General features: G+C 47.7%; 2 protein-coding genes across 3 annotated transcripts; one reads left to right on the top strand and one right to left on the bottom strand.

Moving 5' to 3' along the window:
- The first annotated feature begins 2,794 nt into the window (after window positions 1-2,794).
- Window positions 2,795-12,428, top strand: LOC104566465 (ATP-dependent RNA helicase DDX19B). 2 transcript variants are annotated; one of them, XM_088529567.1, is made up of 13 exons: window positions 2,795-2,915; window positions 3,076-3,124; window positions 3,594-3,647; window positions 4,230-4,365; window positions 6,340-6,432; window positions 7,120-7,222; window positions 7,626-7,740; window positions 8,017-8,194; window positions 8,609-8,846; window positions 9,132-9,294; window positions 9,763-9,954; window positions 10,575-10,655; window positions 11,821-12,428. In XM_088529567.1, the coding sequence occupies exons 1-12, from the start codon at window positions 2,859-2,861 to the stop codon at window positions 10,634-10,636; spliced, it is 1,440 nt and encodes a 479-aa protein (XP_088385693.1). In that variant the 5' UTR covers window positions 2,795-2,858; the 3' UTR covers window positions 10,637-10,655; window positions 11,821-12,428. The 2 variants fall into 2 exon arrangements, with proteins under 2 accessions (XP_088385693.1, XP_088385692.1); XM_088529566.1 differs by having other exon boundaries at window positions 10,575-12,428.
- Window positions 12,429-15,246: 2,818 nt separating this feature from the next.
- On the bottom strand, window positions 15,247-16,248 carry UBXN10 (UBX domain protein 10). Its single transcript, XM_010213258.2, has one exon. It carries the CDS (start codon window positions 16,162-16,164, stop codon window positions 15,247-15,249), a length of 918 nt encoding a protein of 305 aa, XP_010211560.2. The 5' UTR covers window positions 16,165-16,248.
- Window positions 16,249-24,029: the final 7,781 nt, after the last annotated feature.

Here is a 24,029-nt window from a genome sequence, read left to right as displayed (position 1 = left end):
AACCAAGGAAGCACCACTTCCCAGGTCCCTAAACGTTGATGGAAACATCAAGAGCAAATGTTGAGATGCTGATCTAGGACCCATTTCACCAGTTCCATCTCTTGCCAGGACGTCATGAGGCTGGCAGCTCAGGAGCAGAGTGAAGCTCTTGCAAGCGTCCAAGCACCCTAGAGGATGCAACCCAAAGGTTGCAGTCCACAAGGATCCACCTCCAAAGGGTCTCCTCCAGGTTGACTTCTTTGGCCTCCCCTCTTCTTGAGATGTTTCTCCAGAACCAGAAGAGAACTAAGAGAGTTTTCCTTTACTCTTGGGACCAAAAGACCCTGCAGGGAGAGACGGGTGTCCCCCTGCCCACCCTGGTGTGACGGCAGGACGTGGCCAGCATTGGCTTTCCTCTCCTGCTGCTCCTGTGTCCCCACTCCTCCAGATGGGCTCCACAAGATGACTCACGCCTCCGCTCAGGAAAATTCATCTGCAAAGCAGCTGCTCCTGCCAGTGATGTTTCAACCCTTCTCCGGAGCAGGTTTTACTCTCCTCCAGCTCATCATCACCCTCCCTAGACCAGGGCTTCAAAGGAGACCTTTTGGGGCCGGCTCACCAGAGGAATCTGGAGAAGTTACCGGGCAGCAGCTCTTCCCTTCTGGCTCCATGGGGCTTTAGGCAACAATTTCTGAGGCCCAGGAGGAGCCTGCAGCAGCACAAAGCAGCCATGTCCCCTCTGGATGTCCTAATGCTGCAAAGGGGAAAGGGCCAGACACCATTCTTGCAGGTGCCTTCAAAAAACTCGGCTCTTGTTCAGGTGCAGAAAAGACAAGAGTCAGGCTAATGCTCTTCTCACATGTATTTTCTCGCATTAAATAGCAGCGCAAACCCAAATGACAACAACTCTGTCCCAAACACCCCCAGCTGCCCAGCAAGACCCCAAAGGGGCCACAGGGACTATCTTCCCGACGGGCCACAAAGCAGTGGCTCTCTCTGCTGTGACGCTCTGAAGTTTGAATGTGGGTTTTCACTGCATGCTGGAATGAAAATCAGACCTTTTCTCTTTCCACAAAACAGCAAGGGCTGCAGGTCCTCCAAATCATCCCTGCAGATCCAACCAGGGCCCAGGTGCTGGGACCAGACCCCAGGGTGACACTCAGGGCCCGGAGGGAGAACCTGCTTTCGTACAGCTGGACAAAACATGCCCGCAGCTTCACTTGCATCAAACAACACTGACATCCAGTGGCTTGTCCGGATGATTACAGTCGGCCTTCTCCGTGGAGACGAGGCAGAGCGCCTGTTGCACGGCCACGGAGCGATGAGCGATCCCAGCGCTGCCGAAAGCCGCTCCGCAGAGCAGAGCCCCACCTGGCTGCAGGAGCGAGAGGATAAGTGGCCCCGTGGCGCTGGCCTGGCTTCAGGCCACCTTGGCTGTGCTGTGAGGCTGTCACCCTGTCCCCGGGCCAGGTGGGGGACACCCCACGGTCCACCCTTCCCGTGGCATTAGGTGGCAGGATGCTGCCAACGCCGTCACCAACCAGATTTTGCGGCAGGCTGCCTCTTCCCTCCTATGGCCTCCTCTGCTCCTGGATTTTCTGAGCCGACGGAGCCAGAGGGAGCTGAAGATGCCCCAGGGAGGTGCCTATGGCCAAGGAGACCCTCCAGGAGCAGGATAGCCCCAGTCCGTCCACATTCCTGTCCCTGCAAAAGGAGCTGCCCTGGCCCGGCCCCAGGTGCACAAGCCTTGGCATTTAACCGTTTTTGGGAAGGGCAATTTACACCCTGAAACTGGAAAATTTATCCTTATTAGATGAACAAGCAAAACCTGAGAAAATCCCACCTCTTGCACTTCCAGTGCTCATTAAAACATTGGCTCGCTCTGGGTTTTGGCTCAGAGGAGGAAAATAACATATGGCAAGAAAAAAAGAAAATCCTGGGATTGGTACAAGCGTGTCTGGTAGCCGACACAGATGTATTCATACAACAGAGTGGAATCTGACCTGGAGGCCGAGGCAGATGGAAAACTTTGGAAGCAGAGGAGCAAGCGCCGTTTGCCAGGCCCCGTAGCACAGCCCCTGCCCCACAGCCAACCCACGTCCAACTGCAGAGCCTGGCCCCATAGCCAGGTCCAATCCCACAGCCTGGCCCCTGACCCCCAGCCAGACCCCACGACCAGGCCTCAGCCCCACGGCTGGGTCCCAGCTCCACAGCCTGGCTCGTGCCCCACAGAGAGGTCAAATCCAGCCCCTGTAGCCCAGGCCTAAAGCCTGGCCATATCGGGCCCCACAGCCCGCCCCTGCCTCACAGCTAGGCCCCGGCCCCACAGGCCAGCCCCGGTCCCATAGCCTGGCCCCTGCCTTCCAGCCAGGCCACGTGCAGCCCCACAACCAGGTCCCTGCCCCATAGCCTGTCCCCTGCCCCACAGGCAGGCCAGGTCCAGTCTCACAGCCCAGCCTCCGCCCCACAGAGCAGCCTCATTGCCTGGCCTCGGCCCCATAGCCAGCACCCAACCCAAGCCCCACAGCTGGACTCGACCACAGCCCCACAAGCAGCTCAGCCCCACACTGCAGCCCGGCCCGGCCCCGCGGGCCACGCCCCCTTCTAGGCCCCGCCCACGCCACATCCAGACCACGCCCCCTTCTAGGCCCCGCCCACGCCCCATCCAGACCACGCCCCCACCCCTGCCCACGCCCCCCCGTAGAGGGGCGCGGAGGGGGGCGGAACTCTCGGCGCCCGGAACGGTCGCGCGGCGGCGCCGCGTTGCCGGGCGGGCCTCGGCCTGAGGGCGGCGCGGGCGGGCGGCGCAGGCGCCTTGGGCGCGCGCGGCCGGCGCCATTGCGGCTGTGGGCGGCCCGCAGCGCTGCGCCGCCGCCGCCATGGCCACCGACTCGTGGGCCCTGGCCGTGGACGAGCAGGAGGCGGCCGCGGAGTCGGTGAGCGCCGGGGCAGGAGGGCGGGACACTGGGGACGTCGTGGTGGTGGCGGGGGCGGCTCCGGTAACGGCTCCCGGCGGCCGTCCCCAAAACGGGCCCTTTCCCTCCCCGCCGCCCGCTTTATGTTTTTCTCACGGGTTTTGTTCTCCCGTTCTCGCAGCTCAGCAATTTGCACCTGAAGGAGGAGAAACCCAAGCCGGATTCCAACGGTGAGTTGCGGCCCCTAGCCCTGCCTGGGGGGAGGGGTAGAAGAATAAAAGTAATGATGAAAAGTCGCGGTTTTTGTTCCCCTTCTCCGCCCCACCCCCCGCCCGCGTTTGGTGCCAGGTTAAATTCCGCGCTAGTTGGTAAATTTTCGCGGAAAGGAGCGTGGAATGAAGGTTAAGCAGGGTTTAGGGCGAAATTTCTGGCTTAGTTGTCAAGGGCACTCCATTTTCACCATTGTCTGGTACCTGTAAGTTGCTGTTGGAGTCACGCACCATGAGGGGCTCGCAGGGAACCTTGGCATCGACTTGCAACACTAACCCAGGCACCTTCTGCAGGACTATCCTGATCCCGGGGTCCCCTTGCTTTATGGCTTTTCCTGTGGGGTTTAGACCCAAAATTCCCACAGGCTTGAGCTTCCCCTTTTGCACTGGGGCCCCGGCTCATGTGGGCCCTGGCACTCTCTGAATCCAGGTGCTGTCGTCAAGATGGATGACAACGTGGAGAAGACGGAGGATGAGGAAAAAGGTAAGCGCCTGTTTTGGGGGACGGGGGAAGGAATTTTGGAGCAGAATTTTGGAAAGAAATCCATGTGGTGTGAACTTAAAGTAAGTCCCTGTGTCTCAGCGTGGATGCCCTTGTATCCTGTCCGTGCATCCTGGCTTAATTGTAAGGCAGGTCCTTCCTCAGAAATGCTTATAAAGCCCTTGGGCCCCATGATAACCTGGGAGGGTGCTGGATTGGGATGAAGTAAGGGGGATAGCAGCATCCTCAAGGGCAGGAGTGGATGCAGCAGCAGTAGGATAACCTGGAGCTGGGATTGCTGTAACCACCAACGTGTTGTGTTTATGAAGTGACTGGTAAGAGGAGTAATGTCTGAGTCCTTTGGAAGGTGGCTTAGGAGAAACTTGCTTTGGAAATCCAGAGTTCTTGGCAAAATCCCCGCAGGGCAGCGAGTCAGCCTTACGTTTTGATCTAAGTTACCCTTGGTCCCAAGTGTGTTAGAAGCTTTTAAAGCATCCATTGCCCTCAAATTTTCTGAAAAACAAAACCTGAAAGGTATCTGTCCAGGCCACATTATTTTTTTGTATATCTCTTTTTTTCCTGCAGAGGACAGAGCTGCCCAGTCCTTGTTAAACAAGCTGATCCGCAGCAACTTGGTTGACACCACGAATCAAGTGGAAGTGCTGCAGCGGGATCCCACTTCGCCTCTCTACTCCGTGAAGTCCTTTGAGGAGCTGCGCCTGTAAGTGCCCTCTTGTTCACGGGTTCCGGAAGAGGAACCCGGGGACGTCTTCAGATTCAGCAGTTGGTGCCTGGGCGCTGAAATACTAAATGAGGTTCCTCATAGTTGTATTTTACTGGTTATTATTTGATGGTGTTGGTTTGGAGCTGGTTGGGCAGCTGGAGTCTCCCCTCGTGTCCTATTAGATTTCCTGCTGATGGAGGAATCACTGGTTTCTGTTTCAGGTAGCTGCAAGTATGTCATTAATAAACCAGTGTATTGCGTGTTGTATTGTTTGAGTGCAAGCAGTGAGAAGTAGCACTCTTTTTTTTTTTTTCTTGGTGTTTTGCATCTGAAATGAGCTTGTTCTGAGCAGTAGCTTCCTGTGCAAGGGTTCTCAGTCCTGATCTGGGCACATCTGGCATTTTTCCCCCTCTAATCAGCCCTAGTAACACATCCCACCTTGAAATGTCAGGGCATTGAGTTGTCGACATTGTGGCTGAATGTCTACAAAAAGACACAAAAAATGCCTGTTAGCATCACCTTTCAGAGGCCAGATAGTCCATGGGGGCAGTCAGGCCCATAGAGTCTTTTTTTTTTTTTTTTTTTTGTTATTTTGTTATGACCTGGTGTATCCCTGGCAACTGTTCCATAGCGTAGGGCTTTGTAGGTCCCTGCTCCCAAGGTTGCCTTCTCAAAGAGCTTTTTGTTCAAGTTGCATCCAAAAGGAATCTGCACTTTTGAAAAAGCACGTTGTGCCAAATAGCATGTTCTTACTGGGAAAAGCTGGGACTTTTAGGAAAACTCACTTGCCTTGAAGAGAAAATGCTTACTTCTGAGCAACGCTAACAGCTCTCCAGCGAGCTCATCAGCTCAGAGCTTCCCAACACTTGCATTTTAGGTTATTCTTAAATCTCCTTTTGTGTACACAAGTGTCCGCTGAGACTAGCGAGCTAACTTGCAGAAATAGTTATTGTGAATGTTTAAGGGTTAGCAGTGTCGCCGCACACTTGAACACTAGGTTACTGTCAAGTCACGCTGAACTAAGGTTATCTGTCTTCTGTTTTTGTGCATAAAGCCAGTGTTACTGCAGTAAGAGGTGGATCTATTACAAAACCCATCAAAATGGAGATCTTTGTAATGATTTGGTGCCATGAAATTTCATTTGCACATGCAGAGGCTGCTTTGCCCCCTGTTTAAGTCTTGAAGGAGTGATAACTTTGGTGCCAAGATTAGGCATAGCTAAGGAAAAGGGATTGACCTTAAGGGTAGGATTAATGGTCTCTGCCCTGGAATTGCCAGGGCTGTTTGCAAAGCTGCTTTAGAACATGCAAGAAGCCCAGTGCTGGCACTCGAGGTGCGACACAGTCGCAAAAGGCAGGCATATAGGCTGACTTATTATTATTATTTTTTAACTTTATCGGTGGACATTCTCTTGAGCTGTCTGCATTTGTGCTTCCTTAACTTGAAACGTAACCATGTGCACGGTTACCTTGAATGATTTGTGTCCCTTTGAAGAGTCACCAGGTGAAAGAGAGGCTCACTGTGCTCTATGGTTTGAGCTAAATGTGAAGTCAACGCAGAAATCAAACGTGTTTTAGCAGGACATGCAACATTTTGCTGTCAAAATGATTTTGCTCCCTTTTATGAGGCATAATCTTGAAGGCAAAGTGATGCACCTTCTGGTTTTTAAGGTTTCCTTTGGTATTTCTGAAAATATGTAGATTTTCCCGGGTAAGTTGGTGTGTTTTGAAGTCTTTTTGTGTATGCCCATAACTTCCTACCAGCTAAGAGGGTAACTTGGATGGAAAAGGGTTTGAAGCAATGGGTTAGCTGTTTTCTGGGTGACATTCCTGAGCACTGCAGGGAGTTAATGCTGCGTTGCCAACGACCCTTATTAAGTTCTCCTCAAAACGCAACCTGTCGGTGTGGTACAGCTGCTTAGCACAGAGATGTTTGAAAACATAACTAAAAAAAATCCTCCTCTCTTTTCAGGAAGCCGCAGCTTCTGCAAGGAGTCTATGCCATGGGCTTCAACCGACCATCAAAGATACAAGAGAATGCCCTGCCCATGATGCTTGCTGAGCCGTGTGTACCCGTACTTTCTGCTCCCTTTGTATTTAGAAAGGATTAGAAGGATTTCTTTAGCTATTGCTAGGCTGCTGCTGTGGATGGGAGGGAGGATGGCGAAAGGGGTCCCGTGACCCAGGGCTTCTGTGGCTGCGTGACGGCAGCCCTAAATCTGCCTGTTTCCTAGGGCAGGCACTAAACATGACTTAGTCAGATACTGCATCTACAGTAACCAAGGTAAATCTGATTTTTTTTTTTTCCTAGTCAGTGTAGGGGTGAAGTAATAAAGCTGTTGTGGGACATTAGTCTGAAAATCCTGGGTAGATGGGAGTAGCCAGGATGATGTGGATTCTGTGTCACAACTGGTTGATTTTCCTCTGCTCCTTTCTCTCCGCTCCTCTGCGCTGAAATATGTGAAGTATTAAAACACTAGAGGGAGATGTGCAAAATGGAAAAGTACTGCCAGATTGTAGCAGTTTTCCTTAGAAATCTAGTGATCAAGGTCACTTGTACTGAAAGAATTTGTTGGTAGATGTTGGAAACAAACTTCTGCTCTAGGAATACACAGGACTGATAAAATTCGGGTGTGTTAAAATGCTTATGCCTGCTCCTTGCTATGTTTTCTTTGTTGCTCATCTCTGTCGTTTGTGTGGATCGTTTTGCTGAGCTCGTGCCAGCGTTTGAAGCGTCTGCTCTGTGTTGCAGCCCACAGAACTTGATCGCACAGTCGCAGTCTGGTACTGGTAAGACAGCTGCCTTCGTCTTAGCCATGCTCAGTCGTGTTGAACCTGGGAACAAGTATCCACAGGTAAACATTTCTGGAATACGACTCTTCTGTGCGCGTTAGTGGTAGTGTAATGCCACCTCGAGCAGATGCTGTTAATATTTTATCTTTTAGGGTTTCTTGGTTTATTTTTAATGGACCTTAGGTAGCTATTAGACCCCTTATCACCACTTTCTTTATATGTCCTTTAGCAAAATATTTGTACTCTTGAGTATAAGTATCAGAGTTGGACACAGCAAGCCTGTAGCTAGATGATTGCAGGCATATGAACTAATTTGCAAAGTTACAAAATCCAGAACTGGGTGGACTTTTGGAAACGGCTTAGCTGCTCGTGTGTTCATCTTCAGTAAAACCACAGTAAAGGGTTTTAAAAGCAAGCGTGATCATGTCGATCATCTCAAACTCATTAATCCTTCTATCTCTTTAGTGTTTGTGCCTTTCCCCAACATATGAGCTGGCGCTTCAAACGGGAAAAGTGATTGAACAGATGGGAAAGTTTTATCCAGAGCTGAAACTTGCCTATGCTGTCCGAGGCAATAAATGTGAGTAAAGTAGAATGCCACTGAGAGACTGAGAATGAGAAAGATTATTCTACTGTCGTGTCAGTCTCCAGCACAACCAACTCTTTTCCTCACCAGTGTTGGATCCATACAGAATATGAACTTGGTGCAATGCGACTTAAATCAGAGTGGGGCGGGGGTTCCATTGGGACGACAATTCTGTCGATGCTTTGGATTTTAGCAGAATTTCTTCCTTAATGCAAACACAGCTAAATACTAGGAGCTCTTTTGTGACTGATTTAACTTCTGTCTTGGCAGTGGAGAGAGGTCAGAAGATCTCTGAGCAGATTGTAATTGGCACACCTGGTACCGTGCTGGACTGGTGTTCCAAACTGAAATTCATAGATCCCAAGAAAATCAAAGTGTTTGTCTTGGACGAAGCTGATGTGATGATAGCAACCCAGGGCCATCAAGATCAAAGCATCCGCATTCAGAGGTAAGGACTTCTGGCCTGACCATGAGAGATGATTGTTCCTTTCAATTATAGCGAGGTGTTTTGTAATGTGGAGGCAGCAGGGCTAAGTTCTTGACTGATGAAGCAACTATATTAGAATCATTTATTTAGCTCAAATTCAGATGATTAATGGAGACAGAATGTTAGAGGATGACAGGCAGTTAAATTTTCTTAAGGAATAAAAAATGTGTCCCCAGATCAGGGTTTATTCATTTGTGGATGCTACTGGCCCACATGGGAGTGATCTGATATTACAAAGATGAGTTTAAGTCTTCCCAGTCACTGAAATGAGCAATTCCCAAGGGTTTTGTTTCCCTTTGCCTCTAGCACTGATTCTATTGAGATACCGTGAAGCAAGAGTGTTGCATGTGACTCCCGTTTTCCTTTTTCTTGCAGAATGCTCCCGAGAGACTGCCAGATGCTTCTATTTTCAGCCACTTTTGAAGATTCTGTGTGGAAATTTGCTCAGAAAGTTGTTCCTGATCCAAACATTATCAAACTGAAGCGAGAGGAGGAAACACTGGACACTATTAAGCAGTACTATGTTCTGTGCAATAACAGAGATGAAAAGTTCCAGGCTCTCTGTAATATCTACGGCGCCATCACCATTGCCCAGGCTATGATCTTCTGCCACGTGAGTCCTTTTGCTACTCCCAACAACTCCTTTAGTATCTGTCAGTGTTAAGAAACCTGTCCAGGCATCATCATCATCATTTTTCTTTTTTTGGCTACCATAACTCTTCCAAAGCAAAAGCAAAGCTGACAGTGCCAGAACAACCATGTAAAGCTGCTACAGGCAGTATAAAGGGATCAGCCCTGTGTTTGGAGTCTGCCACAGTCTATGTGGTCTCAAGAGACTTTGTTCTTGCTTCCAGTTTTAGAACCTCTATGCAAAGACAGGCCTAACTTTGTGTTCCAGACCCGCAAGACGGCCGGCTGGCTGGCGGCGGAGCTCTCCAAGGAGGGCCACCAGGTGGCATTGCTCAGTGGTGAGATGATGGTGGAGCAGAGAGCAGCTGTCATAGAGCGGTTCCGAGAGGGCAAGGAGAAAGTGCTGGTGACCACAAACGTCTGTGCCAGAGGTAGGGAGCAAGTACAAGGACGACTCGGTACTGAAAAAGCCAAAAGGTCTTTTATAGCTTCTGAGAAGAGGAGGGAGTTTCCAGTAGAAACGCATAATTCATAAGCATTGGGTAAAGCCGAGCAGCTCAGACTGTTTTTTCATTATCTATTTTAATGGGATTCTTTGGTGTAATAGTTCGATGGTTCTTATTTTCAGGTACTTCATAAATATGTTGCGGAAAAGATCCATTTTCTGATGTACCTATAACTTTTGCTGAATACTCTTAGCCGCTCTTGGTGTTATTTCAGAGGTTGACACTGGCTTCTAACTTGGGACAGCTGTGTGGCAGCTCTCTGACAGCTGTTGAAAACCGTGCAGTTTGGAAGCCATAGGTGTTGGTACTGAAGCGCACGCAGGTCCAGACAGATGCTGTTTCTGTGCCAAAATGGATAAAATGGAATCGTAACCTGATGCTTTCTCTCATCAGGGATTGATGTAGAGCAGGTCTCGGTTGTTATCAATTTTGACCTTCCTGTGGATAAAGACGGTAACCCGGACAACGAGACCTACCTGCACCGGATCGGCCGCACGGGTCGTTTTGGCAAGCGAGGACTGGCTATTAACATGGTGGACAGCAAGCACAGCATGAACATTCTCAACAGAATCCAGGAACACTTCAGTACGTACCCTCCTGCTTCTTTTTCTCTCTAAACATGAGACTAGTCCAGGCAAATTTTCACTAGCTGTGCGTGAAGCAGCTCTGACTCTAATGGATGTTTGTCAAGGCTCGAGCTGAAGAGGACGTCAGCTGCATTTTGAGTTGCAATTGGCTCTGAGAGAATAATGTGAGAAATGGAGCTGTGCAATAAAAAATTCTTGTTCCCTTTCCTGTCAAGTGGGTAATGAGCCATTACTGGATGAAATGCATGGATGCAAAGCACTGTTTATCGTGCAGGACAAAAGATGTGTGGCAAGTGTCTATATGTAACTTAAAAATCGCGAGCTTCCCAAGTAAGATAGGGGCAGAGAAAAGTTGATTTGTTTCTGTTGTTACCTGGATAGTCCTTAAAATGGACAGCCCAGAGCTAGTAATGTTGAAGGATCCTGATGGGTCCTTTATGAAAGAAAAAGAGAAAAAGTTGATGTTTCAGTTTAAAAGCCAAATGGATATTTCATGGATAGACTTAATTTCCCTGAGACCAGCTGAAGAATGCAACTTTCTCTTCTGTGCTTTGTTACACTGAATCTGACCATCTTGGGTTTTTTTTTCTCTCTCTCTCTCTCTTTTTTTTTGAACAGACAAAAAGATAAACAAATTGGATACTGATGACTTGGATGAAATTGAGAAGATAACTAACTGAAGAATAGCTGCTGGAACTGGTGTGTACCCTGCTGTGGAAGCTCTCCCACTACAATTGGATCAGTGTTCAGATTGGCACGCCTCTAAGCTAGTCCAGAAAAGGACTTTTAAGATACGAGTACACAAAAATTACCTCATTTGCAGTTGGACTTAAAATTGTGCAACCATGGGGAGGAAAAGGCAATGTTTACAGAAGCTTTTCACCTTTCTTAGTTTAGCCTTAAAAGGGGAAAATATTTTGAATTCTTAGAAATAATTTGCCAAAAAAGGCAAAATGTAACTGTCTAAAACAAATAAATAAATGCTTTATTGCCTTTAATTGGGATGAGATTCAGCATAAACATGATCAGTTGAAATTCAACAAATATACATATAATGGATGTGGATTAAGAAAAAAAATAAGGCAGCTGATTTTTGGCTAAAAACTCAACTTGTACTAAATAGGATGTCATTCTCTTGGCACTCCCTGAGCTCTTAAGACTCATTTCTGGCTTCCTGATGGATTTGTCCTGCTTTTCCTTAAATAGATTGTCCAGAAGATGTCTGTAGTAGCTCATACTCTCAAACACAGGTGCTGTGTTGCTTTTGCTGGGCAGTATTTTAATTTCTCCTTAATTTGTTTGAACGGCCACTTTACGTAAAGCAGTGCAGTGGTGAAAGTGCTTGATTTAAGTACTCTAGAAGTTCATCTGAAGCATTTAACCTTGCCAAACTGTAGGTGGGTGGGGAGGGGGGCAGTGTAAAGGGAATTGTACTTATTGACTTTCTGAATAAATTCTCCTCTGTAAAATGCTAGTGTCTTTTGAAGTGGGGGGGTTAGTCACCTCTAGGCAGATGGTGCCAGTTCTGAGATGCTGCTGTGAAGCTCCACGTGAAGTAACAAATGGAACCACTGGACTTCACTGATCAGTAGTAGAAACAAGAATATTTATCTGGCTTAAAAAAAAAGAAAAAAAAAATCATGATAGCTTGTATTGACCAAAAATATTTTTAGAACACCAAATTTACCTGTTACAGTTTGTTTCAGTACCAGAGTCTTGAGTGAAATTGCTCAGGCAAATCACAGATGGGAAGCACTCCACTTTCGTTGTGCTAATGATGCAAAACAGGTCTGCAGGCCCTGGCCTCTGGGTGATCCTTGCCAGGGGTGGTGTTATTTACAACTGTGATGTTTGGGCTTTTTAGGTCAGTTGGGACCATTTTTGTGTGCACAACTGAAAGTTGGGGGGTTGTTTCCCCCAGCCCAGTTTCCAGGACACGTAGGCTCCCGAACTACAACAGAGCGGTGCACAGTTCTTTCGGGGAAAGTGGGACATGTGTGAGCAGCCATTGGCCTGCTACTCAGTGCAGGTATCACTTCAAAACCAATGTACAAATTGTAAATTGAACTAGGAATTTTCTTTGAAATTTTGGCCATCATATTCTGTTCAAAGACAGGAACATGGATCCTTTTACCAAGTAAAAAAAGGCTCAGTTAAAGTGTACCTAAAATTTTAGGAAATTGTGCACCCTTTTATCAATTTGTATAAAGGCTTTAGTGAAAAACTGTTAAAATTAAACTTTTTGTATTCTGGGGTGTATCTATTTTTATTCTGTTGGAAACCTATTTAAAGTGGCAGGTGAGTGAGTGCTTGCGTGTAGAGTGGAAGACTTGTTTCAATCACCTACTTTAATAGTGCAACTGAATGACCGCGTGACAGCAGTGCATTGGGTTGAACTGTCATGAAAGCTGCTGCTGGTCCTGTGTGCTGTTTCTAATGTACTTTAAGTTGGAATAAAGAACACGTACTGAACGATGCCTCAGCTCATGGTTTGCTTGGGTACGTTTTTGTTCTGCAAAAGCCTTTGGTAAGGACCTGCCTCCTTGGGAGCTTCTCAAAGCGTCCTCTCAGGGCTGACTCGCAGCTGATTTAATGCTGAATTTCCTAAATTCTTTATGTAAGAACATAACAGCTCCCCGCATGAAGCAATAATGTGAAAAGATGCTGCACGATGAACGAGGTTAGATAACCCCTGTTCTTCCCTCATCGTGCTGCTTGTGCTGGGACTTAAGTCACTGCTGACATACTCGTGCACGTACAGAACAAGATGTTTGAAGGAGAAACAGTAGCAGGGCCATTATGCTGTGAGCAGGGGGAAGCCACAGTTAAAATGGATGGCAACAAAATTAGGTGCTTTTGGATCAGTTGTTGAAGCAACTGTGGCATCGAGGAGGATTTTTCCACTTCTGTTAAAATGCATTCCTTGGAGATGCCTTAGATTTTATCTCTTTGTTAGAAGATCAGGCTCTCTGATCAGGTCCCTTAGGAACTTCTCCAGTTTTCCAGCAGGATAAGTGCTGTCCATTGTGATCCAGGTTGCTCTTCTCTTGTGTTCTGGTTAGGTCTTGGTCTCCGTGTGCTTTTAGAGCTGTGCAGCAGTCGCAGTTTCTCTGGTCATCCGCAGCAGGCAGCGGTTGATCTGAAGCACTGCTACTTCCTCAGCTGCACAAACTGGTATTTAATAGAGAATGGGGATAAAACACTCCAGGAAACCACTTGAAAGATGATGGGGAGACAGGGGTGTGCATGTGCCACAGCGTGGGAGTCGCTCTGGGCAGCACCTGGTATTTACAGCCAAATTAATTGTGGTTGTTGCTTAAGATGAGATGCAGTAGTTAAACCTCTACTTCCCATACATCATTTTAAGTGCAACTTTCACCCTGTAAGATTTTATTGATTTGTTCTTCCTATCACACAGTATGAAAACAGTCTGAAAACTTAAATGTAACATTATATACAGAAAATCAGGTGACACTTGCTGTATGCTAACCCTGATTTGATGCTCTCGCTTCTGTTATGACTAGTGAGCTAGAGAAACCTGCATTTTTAGAGCTGCTTTGAAAAGATCAACACAGTGGCTACTCGGAGTACCGGTAACAAATGCTCTTTTCCCTTCAGTCCTGCTCCTTATTCTCAGCGAAGATGTGATGTAGGATGCGCTTGGATACATGAAAGTAGGGGAAAAAAAAAAAGATTTCCAGTAGCAGGAAGGAAGTAAAAAGGATGCTGTCTGATCACACATTGCAGTCTCATTTTAAAGAGCTAAACTGTTACTGAAGGTCAGGGATAATTGGATAACAGTGCAGAGACATTAAAAATGGGGTCTGCATATTCTTAACATTAGCAGGTTCAAACTTCTGGCACAGCTCACTGCTGTTTTATGTGTCTCATTAACCATTAAACACCAAATTAAATACAGAAAGGGGGTCAAACAGTTCATTCTTGCTCCTGTTGTTTCTGAATGTTTTAAGTACAATGCATTGCACCCCAAGAGGTGGTTTTATAAAACGCATGGACCCCAAATACTTGCTTGATAAAATTCCATGCTCTTGGTCAACACCATAATGAGTTTTCTCCTACTGTTATTTTCCCAAGTTGGCAGTTACACAGAGGTAAAAAAACCTTGGTTTTACTGTAAAAAAAAACCCAAAACCCCAAAACTTGGTTCTGCTTAACAATATCAAAACTAGCTTGGTTGTTTGGTAAGCTGTCCACTTTCAGAAGCCCAAGCCATTTTTGGCTCAGTTAATTGTCGCCTTTGAATTGTAAGAAATTCCACCAGAAACGTATATATATTTTTTTTCTTTAGACCCAACCACATTGAATTTATGCTAAAATGTGCCCAAGTTACTCTAGCAGACTTTTTAAATGGAATAGCTCAGAAAGAGCCGTAATGGTTTAATAAAATACGATCTACTGAGTGAGCCAATTCCCATCCAAATCCAATCAATATATGAAAAGCAAACAAACAAATCCCCCTCAAAGCCTCTTTTACTTTCTTGAGTTCAGTTGTAGAAGTGTTAAACGGCAGTTTTACCTATGAATCGTAACAGTTGAATGAGAGAAGAAAACAAAATAAAATGAAAAATACAGCTCAAAATTAATCAGTTGTTCTGGCAAGTACAATATAGCCACACTCCCCAAAGAGACACTGAGGTTTTCCAGGAATAGCTGAGCTCTCAAACATCTTTTACCATTGACCTTGCATTTAATACTTCTACTAATCTACTAACTCTTATGTGTCATTGCTCTTATTTTCAGAGGGTTTTCAGATCTGATTGGAGTTCAGTCCCTTTTGAGGTTAAGAAGGTGCTGTAGTGTGATGATCTACTGAAGATGGACAAACAAAACAGTTCTACTTCTATCTTCCCAAATATGGCATACTGAATCAGAATCCCTTCTGGGAAACGGTACATTTGTCAAATATATACCTAAAATAAAAATCAAAAAAAGACAAGAGAAGAGATTGCCTACTCCAAGGAAAGTATAAGTCAGAAACATCAGTCTTCAAAGAAGAAAATGGACCACCGCAAAAAGGCCAAAAGCTGGTGGTGCTGGAGAAGTGATTTATGATTGTACAAGTAAAAAAAGAAAAAAAAAAGATCCAGTCAATGCAGTAGGTATAAGCAATATAAAGCAATATTTCAACACACTTGGTTTATATACACAGCTCTACTTCAAAGGAAGCTTTTGGAAAACAGCAAGATGAAGGCGGCGGCCCGGGAACCTTCCGACTGTTGGGTTTTGGGGCGCTTGACAGGAGGTGCCACGTCCTGCCCAGCAGCACAACCTACAGAGGTGTGTGGGGATTCGCGCTGTGGTCCTCGTGCCCCGAGAGATGTGCCTCCTCCTGCTCTTTCTGCAGGATGCACAACACTGACTTGTGGAGGATTCCGCACTCTTGGAGAGACCTTGTAAGGTCACAAAAACTCCTCCTTGGTACCTCCATGGTTTCAACACTACAGTGTTTGTATCTGGTGGTGGTTTTCTGCTCTGCCACAGCAAGGACCTTCTGAAGAGTGTCTGTTGGCTTGAAATGATGCTCGAATCTTTGACCAGATGGAGATCTAATAGCAAGCAGCAAACTTGGCTCTTTCTTTGGTGGCTCTTCCAAACTTGAAGCGGACAATGAAGAGCTCTCTTGCCTCATTTTCCTTCCCAGCTCTTCAGACGGACACTGAACATGCAAGCCTTCCTCAGGAGGTTCTTCAGCTTCTGACAATATGCTGGCCGATCTTTGTTCTCTAGAAAGGGGTTTGAGTTTTTCAGCTTCTACCAGTCCCTTACTCATTTTCAGCCTGCTGGTCTGCTTGGTTACTATTTCCACAGCACTGTTCCCTAAGTCTTTCCTGCCAATGGAAGGGAGCACCCTGTACTTGTTCAGGGAAGAGGAGGTCCTCAAAGGCACTTGCTGCAGGAGCTCCGGGATTTCTTCAGGAGACACCTGGCTGGATGGGAACACCGGTTTTGGCGATAACGTTCTCTGTCTATTGGCTGATTCCTGGGCAGCTGACGGTGAAGATGGCACTCGGCAAGGATAAGCTTCCACCTGGGGAGAGTAACTGAAGCTCGACCGTGTGCGTCCCTTGGCAGATTTTGGCCTGGTCACGTTCATGTTGACAGCGCTTGTCCACAAGAAAGCAGCTGCTGTGCTTGAAGGGAAGTAGCGCTCGGATGGTGCTAACTTCAGAAGAGCCGCTGTGGCCATTGCTTCTCAACACACCTGCAGACAGGGCAGCAGAGGGAAAAGTTAACAGGAACTCACCAGAAAATTTCTCTAGAGTTTTATTTCCCTACAGCTTCCACTTTTATGCTGTGTATTATCTAATAGCAGCAGATCTAGCTAGTTTTGTTACAGATTAAATCATTTAAGGTTTCATCATTTAGAGCACAAGGAAGCTGCGGTCTTTTCAGTCTAAAGACTGATTTTGAGAGAGAAATTTTTTGCACACTGGAAACTTAGTGGAAATGGCCCATGAGTGAACTTCGAAGGAAGTACAGACCTGACATTTCTGCTATTCCTGCATTGCAAAATCTTCCCAACATGGACTTCAGTGTAAGACTGACTACATCTTTTTTTTTTTTTTTTAATCTCTTCTTTAAAGACCCTTGAGGTTGAACAATTAATATAGAGAAACCTATTTTAACTTTGCCACCAATCAAAAACTGTTCTATCTGGTAGAGACTGATAGCAGCCTTCCATTAAAGAAGCCTACTGTACTTTTCCTGGAAAATATATATCCTGGAATATCCTGGAAAATCAAGAAGGGGTTACTTACTTCTTCTTCCTTCTTTTATTGCTTATGTAGCAGAATTGGTCAAGGAAAAAAAAAAAAAAAGTGAAATTTGTGTGAGATCATTTCCAATATTTATAAAAGGTACTTCCAGACCTACCTGCTAATCACCCCAAAGCAAACAAATAAGAAAAAGGAACCACCCCTACCATTAATGAATGGTTTATTTTGTCTTTTCAGCATTCTTCACAAAAAAATAACCTCGTCTGTGAATAACCTTCATAAGGCTTTTTTGCAAATGCACAAGTTGTCTGTTCCTGCAGACAGGATACCTCTGCCCAAGCTCCCCTGCCTGCATCAAATAAGAAAGATTGGGAAAATAGATGCATTCAGGCCTTCTGCCAGTGATGTGTTATTTAACACTCTTCCTCCTCTACCTCTCATTTTAGCGGAATGAAGTATCAGTAAGTTAGCGCTTGGCAAAGACGACACAGTTGCCATGGGCCCTGACAACCCAGGGGGACAAAACTGCTCCAGGAGCCCCCGGCTCCAGCTCCCGACTGCTTTGTTCGTCTGTTTGTCTTGTGCCCAGCAGAGCTCCGACCAGCAGCAACGTGAACCTGCAGCCAGGACTCATCCGAGTCTCCTAGGACGGGCCAACGGGACGGGGAACGGGCAGGGTCATTCACCCCGTCTAACAAACCAACTCCAAGGCAACAAAACAACCACAGAAAGCTCCACGCTGCAATCCCGTGCCCTCTGGAGAGATCTGAAACGCACTGAAGTGGGCACTGAGTATCGGAGCAGGGCAGGCTGAAAACAAAACCCAAACCATCTGCCAGGAGCCACGGCCGGACTCTCCCAAGCAAGAGCCCGTGTCCCGCTAGCAGCTTCTATATGGATTGGATGGTTAGTGTGAGCGGGTGACCCGTGGTGTTTACGTGTGATCTGAGCACGAACTGCCTGAATTGTTGGGGCGGGGAGGGGAAGCAGCCCCACAGTGTGGTGGGGCAGCCCCCGCTCGGCCCCACAACCCCAGCGACCACGTCAGCTCCAGCCCTACAGTCCAAACTTGTCCTGAACCCCCAGATAGCCCCATTCCGGCCCTGAAAACACAGCCCTGTGCCACAGGAAGAGCCCACAGGCTGCTCCCAGCCCCACAGGCTGGTCCTGACCCTGCAGCCGAGCCTCAGCGCTGCAGCACAGGCCCACGGCCAAGCCTCAGCTCCACAGAGCAGCCCCACAGCCTAAACTCTGCCCCACAGCTAGGCCATAACCCTTCAGCTCAGCCCCACAGCGCAGCCCAGCCCCATAGCTATACCATGGCCTCACAGCTCAGCCCCGCGGTCTAAACCCAATGGCATAGACAGGTCCTGGCCCCACAGCTTGACTCCACAGCATAGCCCTGACCCTGTAATCCTGCCCTATAACCAAGCGCTTGCCTCACAGCTCAGCCCCACAACCTAAAACGCAGCCCCATAGGCAGGCTTGGGCCCCCCCAGCATAACCCTGACCCCACAGCACAGCCCCATAGCCATGCCCAGGCCCCAGACCTCAGCCCTGGAGCTTAAATCAGCCCCATGGCCATGCCTGGGGCTGGCCCCACAGCTCATCTCCCCAGCATAGCTCTGACCCCATAATCCAGCCCCACAGCCATACCCTGGCCTCACAACTCAGTCCCACAGCCTAAGCCAGCCCCATAGCCAGGCTCAAGCCCCACATCTCAGTCCCACAGCCTAAAGCCCCATTAGCAGCTGTGGCCCCACAGCCCGGTCCCATGGCAGAGTCCTGACCCCGTTGCCAGGCCCCAGCCCCACGGCTCAGCCCCATAGCCCGGCCCCAGCCCCATAACTAGGAGCCGGCCCCGCCGGACGCTCCCGGCCTCCCTCTTCACCTGCCGCCTGTGCCCGCTGGTCAACGCTGCCGCGTTGCCATGGCGACCGCCCGCTTCCGCCACCGCAGAGCCGCTGGGAGCGCTTCCCACCCGCAGCGCCTCTCCCGTCACCGCTCCCCATTCCCATCACCGCTCCCGCCACCGCTCCCGATACCACTCCCGTCACTGCTCCCGCGCCCGTTCCCGTCACTGCTCCCGTTACTCCTGTCACCTCTCCCGCTCCTGTCACCTCTCCCATTACCGCTCCCGTCACAGCTCCCTCTTCCCCCTCCGTGATCCATCCTCTGCTGCTCCACTTCTCCCTTTGCCTTTCCGCCTTTCCGCGCTCCTTTCTTCTTCCTCACCTGACCCACCTCTCCCTTTGCCTTCCCACCTGGTCTCTCTCCATGCTGCTTCCTCCCACACACACCCTTTCCCTTTACCTGTCCCCCTTTCCCCTCTCTGTGCTTATTCCTCACCCGTTCCTCCTCTCCCTTTGCCTTGCCACCCTTCCCTCTTTGGTGCTTCTTCTGCCCCAGCTTCTTGTCTCCCTTTACCTCTCCCCCTTTCTCCCCTCCATTTTTCTTCCTCCCCTGCTCCACCTCTCCCTTTGCCTCTCCCTCTTTCCCCTCCATGTTTCTTCCTCCCAAGCTGCCCCCCTCCGTTTACCTGTCCCCCCTCCATGCTTCTTTCTCCCTTACTCCCACTCTCCCTTTACCTCTCCCCCTTTCCCACCTCTGTACTTATTCCTCCTTTGCTGTCCCTCTCCCTTTGCCTCTCCCCTTCTCCTCCTCCATGCTTCTTCCTCTCCTGCTCCTTCTCTCTCTTTTTCTTCTCCTATTTTTTTTTTCTTTTTTATTCTTGAAAAATCTATCCTTACTTCTCCATTTCCTTTCTTCCTTGGACAGTTCCCCATGCCTTAAAGCAGCAAATGTCCGACAGCGCATCCCTCAATGAGTTCCTCCTCCTGTCATTCACAGAGGCATGGCAGATGCAGCTCCTGAACTTTGTGCTGTTCCTGGGCATCTACCTGGCTGCCCTCCTGGGCAATGGCCTCGTCATCACAGCTGTAGCCTGCGACCACCACCTGCATACCCCCGTGTACCTCCTCTTCCTCAACCTCTTCATCCTCGACATTGGCTCCATCTCCACCACTGTCTCCCAATCCATGGCAAATGCTCTGTGGGACACCAGGGCCATATCCTACTCAGGATGTGTTCCCCAGGTCTTTCTGCTTGTCTTTTTACTTGCAGAGTATTTTCTTCTCACTGTCATGATCTACAATTGTTTTGTTGCCATCTGCAGACCCCCGCACTATGGGACCCTCATGGGCAGCAGGGCTTGCATCAAAATGGCAGCAGCTGCCTGGAGCAGAAGCTTTCTCTATGCTGCCCTGCACACTGGAAACACATTTTCACTACCACAACCACTCTGCCAAGGCAAGTGCAGCAGTTCTTCTGTGAAGTTCTCCAGATCCTCAAGCTCTCCTGCTCAGACACTTACCTCAGGGAAGCTGGGGTTGTTGTGGTTAGCGCCTGTTGAATCTTTGGGTGTTTCATTTTCATTGTGCTGTCATATGCACAGATCTTCACAGCTGTGTTGAAGACCCACTCAGAGCAGGGCCAGTGCAAACGCTTTACCATGTGCATCCCTCACCTGGCAGTGGTTGTCTTGTTTGTCAGCACTCTTGTGTTTGCCTACCTGAAGCTCCACTCCATCTCATTCCCAGATCTGGATCTGGTGTTGTCTCTTCTGTATGCAGTGGTGCCTCTCAGAGTCAACCTTCTCATCTACAGCTTGAGGAACAAGGACCTCAAGGATGCTTTGAGGAAACTGGTTCCATGGGCACAGTGTCAACCCAAATAACTATCCCATGTGCATCCACTCATCATTCACTGATCATTCAAGGATATGTGTTCTTCATTACATTCTTTCTTTTCTTCCCTCCATTACGTTATTATGAAAAAGAAATATATATATATATGTATATGTATATATTGGTTCATGACACTTTTCTTCAGGAATATTTCATTTGAACATGAGTCCATGTTGAAGCAGGAAGCCAGGCTTCCTTGTCATGAGCACAGATGGAGGAATCTCAGAACCTCAGGAGTAATTCTCCTTTTTTTGGAGTCTGTTTTGAACTGACAGCAGGGAGCTCAGGGGAGAGGGTCAGGTTTGAATGAGAATGGGTTGTGCTTGACCATGGATCCCATGTACATCGGGAGGATTTAGCTCCTCTGGCCACAGTCAGGGTGTGATCTCACACTCTCCCTGTGCGGGTGGCAGCCAGCTGTCGTTGTGGGCTCATCCCCCTTCGCTCTCTAGCGCTCTGCTCCAATGCTACGAGTGCAGGTAGAGTGGAGAGGAGTCAGGTAGCGCCATGTGGAGACAGACCTTGTGCTTGACAGGACCACCTGCCACAGAAAGCATTTCCTCATTGCAGCCTTTGTGTAAGAGATGCAGCTTTCCCAAGACATTTCCAGCAACTGCATCAGGAATTTTTCTTTTTAGAGTTGTTTTCTTCATTCACACGCTGTCCTTCTGTGCTCTATTCTGCGTATATGGCCCAGCAGTTCTCATAACCTGATAATAGTAGGGCTGCGTTTCCATAAATTCAGGCAGGACCAGGCAGTGGGCACCCTTATGCCAGACCTGGCCTTCAGAAAAACATTCTTGTAATAAAAAGTGATCTCGTCTGTGACATAAATCTCTGAAGTTTGGCCTTTCTTCAGAACCTGGGATCAAAAATATGCCCAAGGGATCAAAAATACTCACCACAAAAGTACCTGCTGCTCTGCCTGTGCAATCCAGTGGCTCCAGGGGGCATGATCAGAGCCTCAGAGTGATCTGTTGGAGACCAAGGGCTGTTCATTTCTTGGTGACCACTGCTAGTGGAGATGCTGAATGGTCTTTGATCTGCTTGACGATGTCCCACAGGTAGCAATGTTGATGACTGATGCTCAATTTCCTGGAGGGAAATGTGAACCCAGGACAACTCAGGGAACTCCAGGGATAGTGTGTGTCTGCAAGTGAGTGGAGCCTCACAAAGTGAGGGATGGTCCCTGCTGGAGTCACCAGAGCTAAAGCACAATATCCAGGCATGCATAGGGAAAGAGATGGCTCTACAAGCTCTAGAGAGCCAGTGTGGACCCAGAGAAGGGGAACTGGACCATGATTCATGTACTCCCAGTGAAACATCATGGGCTTGTGACTGACCAATAAACTCTACCATGGAAGAATGCTAAGAGGAAATGGGCAAAAGGTGAGGTGCCCATGAAGCTCAGGAATGATCCAGGATGTAACTCATTAGTTGCATCTATTGTACAAAAACTGACTTTATTTCAACACACAGTGCACCAGAGGATGACCTTTGTGTTAGATATGCAGCTATAAATGTTAAGTGGATTAACTGGTGTAAACTTTTCTTCCAACATGAGGGAAGTGTATACTTGGCTCAGCCCAAGAGAATATAAAATCTGAACTACTAATAGGAATTTTGAAGAGAGTAGTGGGCTTCAGCTGACTTCAAAGCACATATTCCTTCCCAGTGATTGGGGACGCCCAGCCTTGTGACGGTGAGCATATTACAGAGACCAAAAATGGAAAGTGCTTTGGTAACATGATTGAAGTATATAAGTGCACACTTGCGATTACAGTACACTGCTGAATCATACTGCTAAATCAAAAACCCTGTGTAAAATCAAATATCTTCAAAATAAACTTAATATTAAATATTGCACTCTCCCTATGTGAAAAATGTCAGAAAGAATCTAGCCAGACGCTAATTGGTTTTACAGACAGGGTATTCCTGAAAGTGCACATTTTCTACTGTAGTGCTAGCATTTCAGCAATACCAGGATTTCTAATTTATGGTTACAGTTGCAGATAAGAGCCTGACAAAGGTAACTTACACTGAGAGGGAAGGGTGGTGATAAATCCAGCTGCAGATGGGACCATTACCATTAAGAGGGTATAAACTGTTATAAATAGCAGCAAAGACTGGAAAAATACCATCATCTGAAGGGTTTGAAAAAGAGGAATGCAAAAAACCTCTCTGGGATTTTTTTATAGGCAGAAAGATATTGTACTGAATCCAGTGATATTTGAAATGAATTTCAAAAATGGAAACATTCTAGAAAACTGAAGAAAGGAAAAGGAGAAGCAGATGTTTGATGATTGCTGAGAACTTTTTTGACAATGGTAGTGTAAAAGTTAGAAAAGGAGATATATAGAATAGAAATCAGTGATTCTAGCAAAATGAGAAAAACCTTTTCATGTTGTCCGTGGAGCAACTCAGGCACTGAAAATAAGTTAAGGCTACTTCTTTAAAACTACAGTCACAGAAGGAATACAATCTGTAATATCACGAGACCAAGGACTAAGAACAGGCAATAATGTTACACTAACCCTAGAATCTGTGGTTAATCTAAAACTGGTTGTAATAACACTGGATGGGAAGCCCGTCAAAGCTTTAATAGTAAAGCAAAATGGATCCTACAAACATATAAGGCCAGGTGTTCAGATGTGAGTTTAAGCCCAAAGTCTCTCCTGAGATCCAAAGGGCTGCTTTTGCAGAATCCAGCAATAGGGACTCACTGCCCTTCTTTTCCCCTGCACTGATGGTAACAACTGTGAATGTCAAAATTCTGCTATGTTCAGAGGTCAGCTGAGGGTCCAGGAGTGGGATCCACTGGAAAAAAAAAAAAAACATGCAGGAGGAAAATCCCTTGTCTAGGGAATAGACTGAAATGACACCATGGACTAGGACTGAAGGAAAAGACAGAGCTGGGAACCCAAGCTGGGCTAAGGCTGCTTCCATCTCTGTCTTAGCCCTGAGGAGCTCAGCTCAGACTTTCACAACTCCACTTTCCAGTGCACTTGAAAGCCCAGGCTGAAGGACAGGGCTTTACTAAAGAGCTGGGGAAGGGTGGGAAGCCTGGAATGACTGTCTCTGTGGCACAGTGTGGCTACCACTAGCAGGGTGCAGGTGCACACACTGGAGCACAGAAGTCCCCCTTCATGCTGTGATATTGCCAGAGACGCACAAAAGAGCTGGTCAGCACAATTTGACCAACGCAGGGGCAACAGCTGAGGTGATGTGGTCCCATCTGCACCTTGCTCTGCTTGTCTCTCTGCATTCCAGCCCAGAGAGTGGGTGAGCAACAAGCCCAGCCACTGGCTGTGGCCCTAACACCACCCAAGATGTTCCGAGGAAACCATGGTATGCTGGCAGCTCATCCGCAAGCTGCATTTTTCTACTGTCAGAGCAGAATTACAGGGACAAGGAAATACAGCAAGCTACTCTTTTGAGCAGCACCAAGAAGCAGAGCAAATAGAAGAAAAAGCTATATGGACACAGAACTAGAAATGCTACAGAGCGAGGGGACAAGGACTCAACTCATTGCTCATGAGAGCCCCTTAAATCTACTAGAACTGTTTCCCTATTTCAGCTGCACTAATGTT

Source organism: Tinamus guttatus, unplaced genomic scaffold (assembly GCF_059628265.1).
Source record: "Tinamus guttatus ecotype Peru unplaced genomic scaffold, ASM5962826v1 Tinamus_guttatus_pri_ptg000332l, whole genome shotgun sequence".
NCBI lineage: Eukaryota > Metazoa > Chordata > Aves > Tinamiformes > Tinamidae > Tinamus > Tinamus guttatus.
Note: the sequence above shows the minus strand (reverse complement) of the source record. Positions and strands in the feature narration are given on the sequence as shown.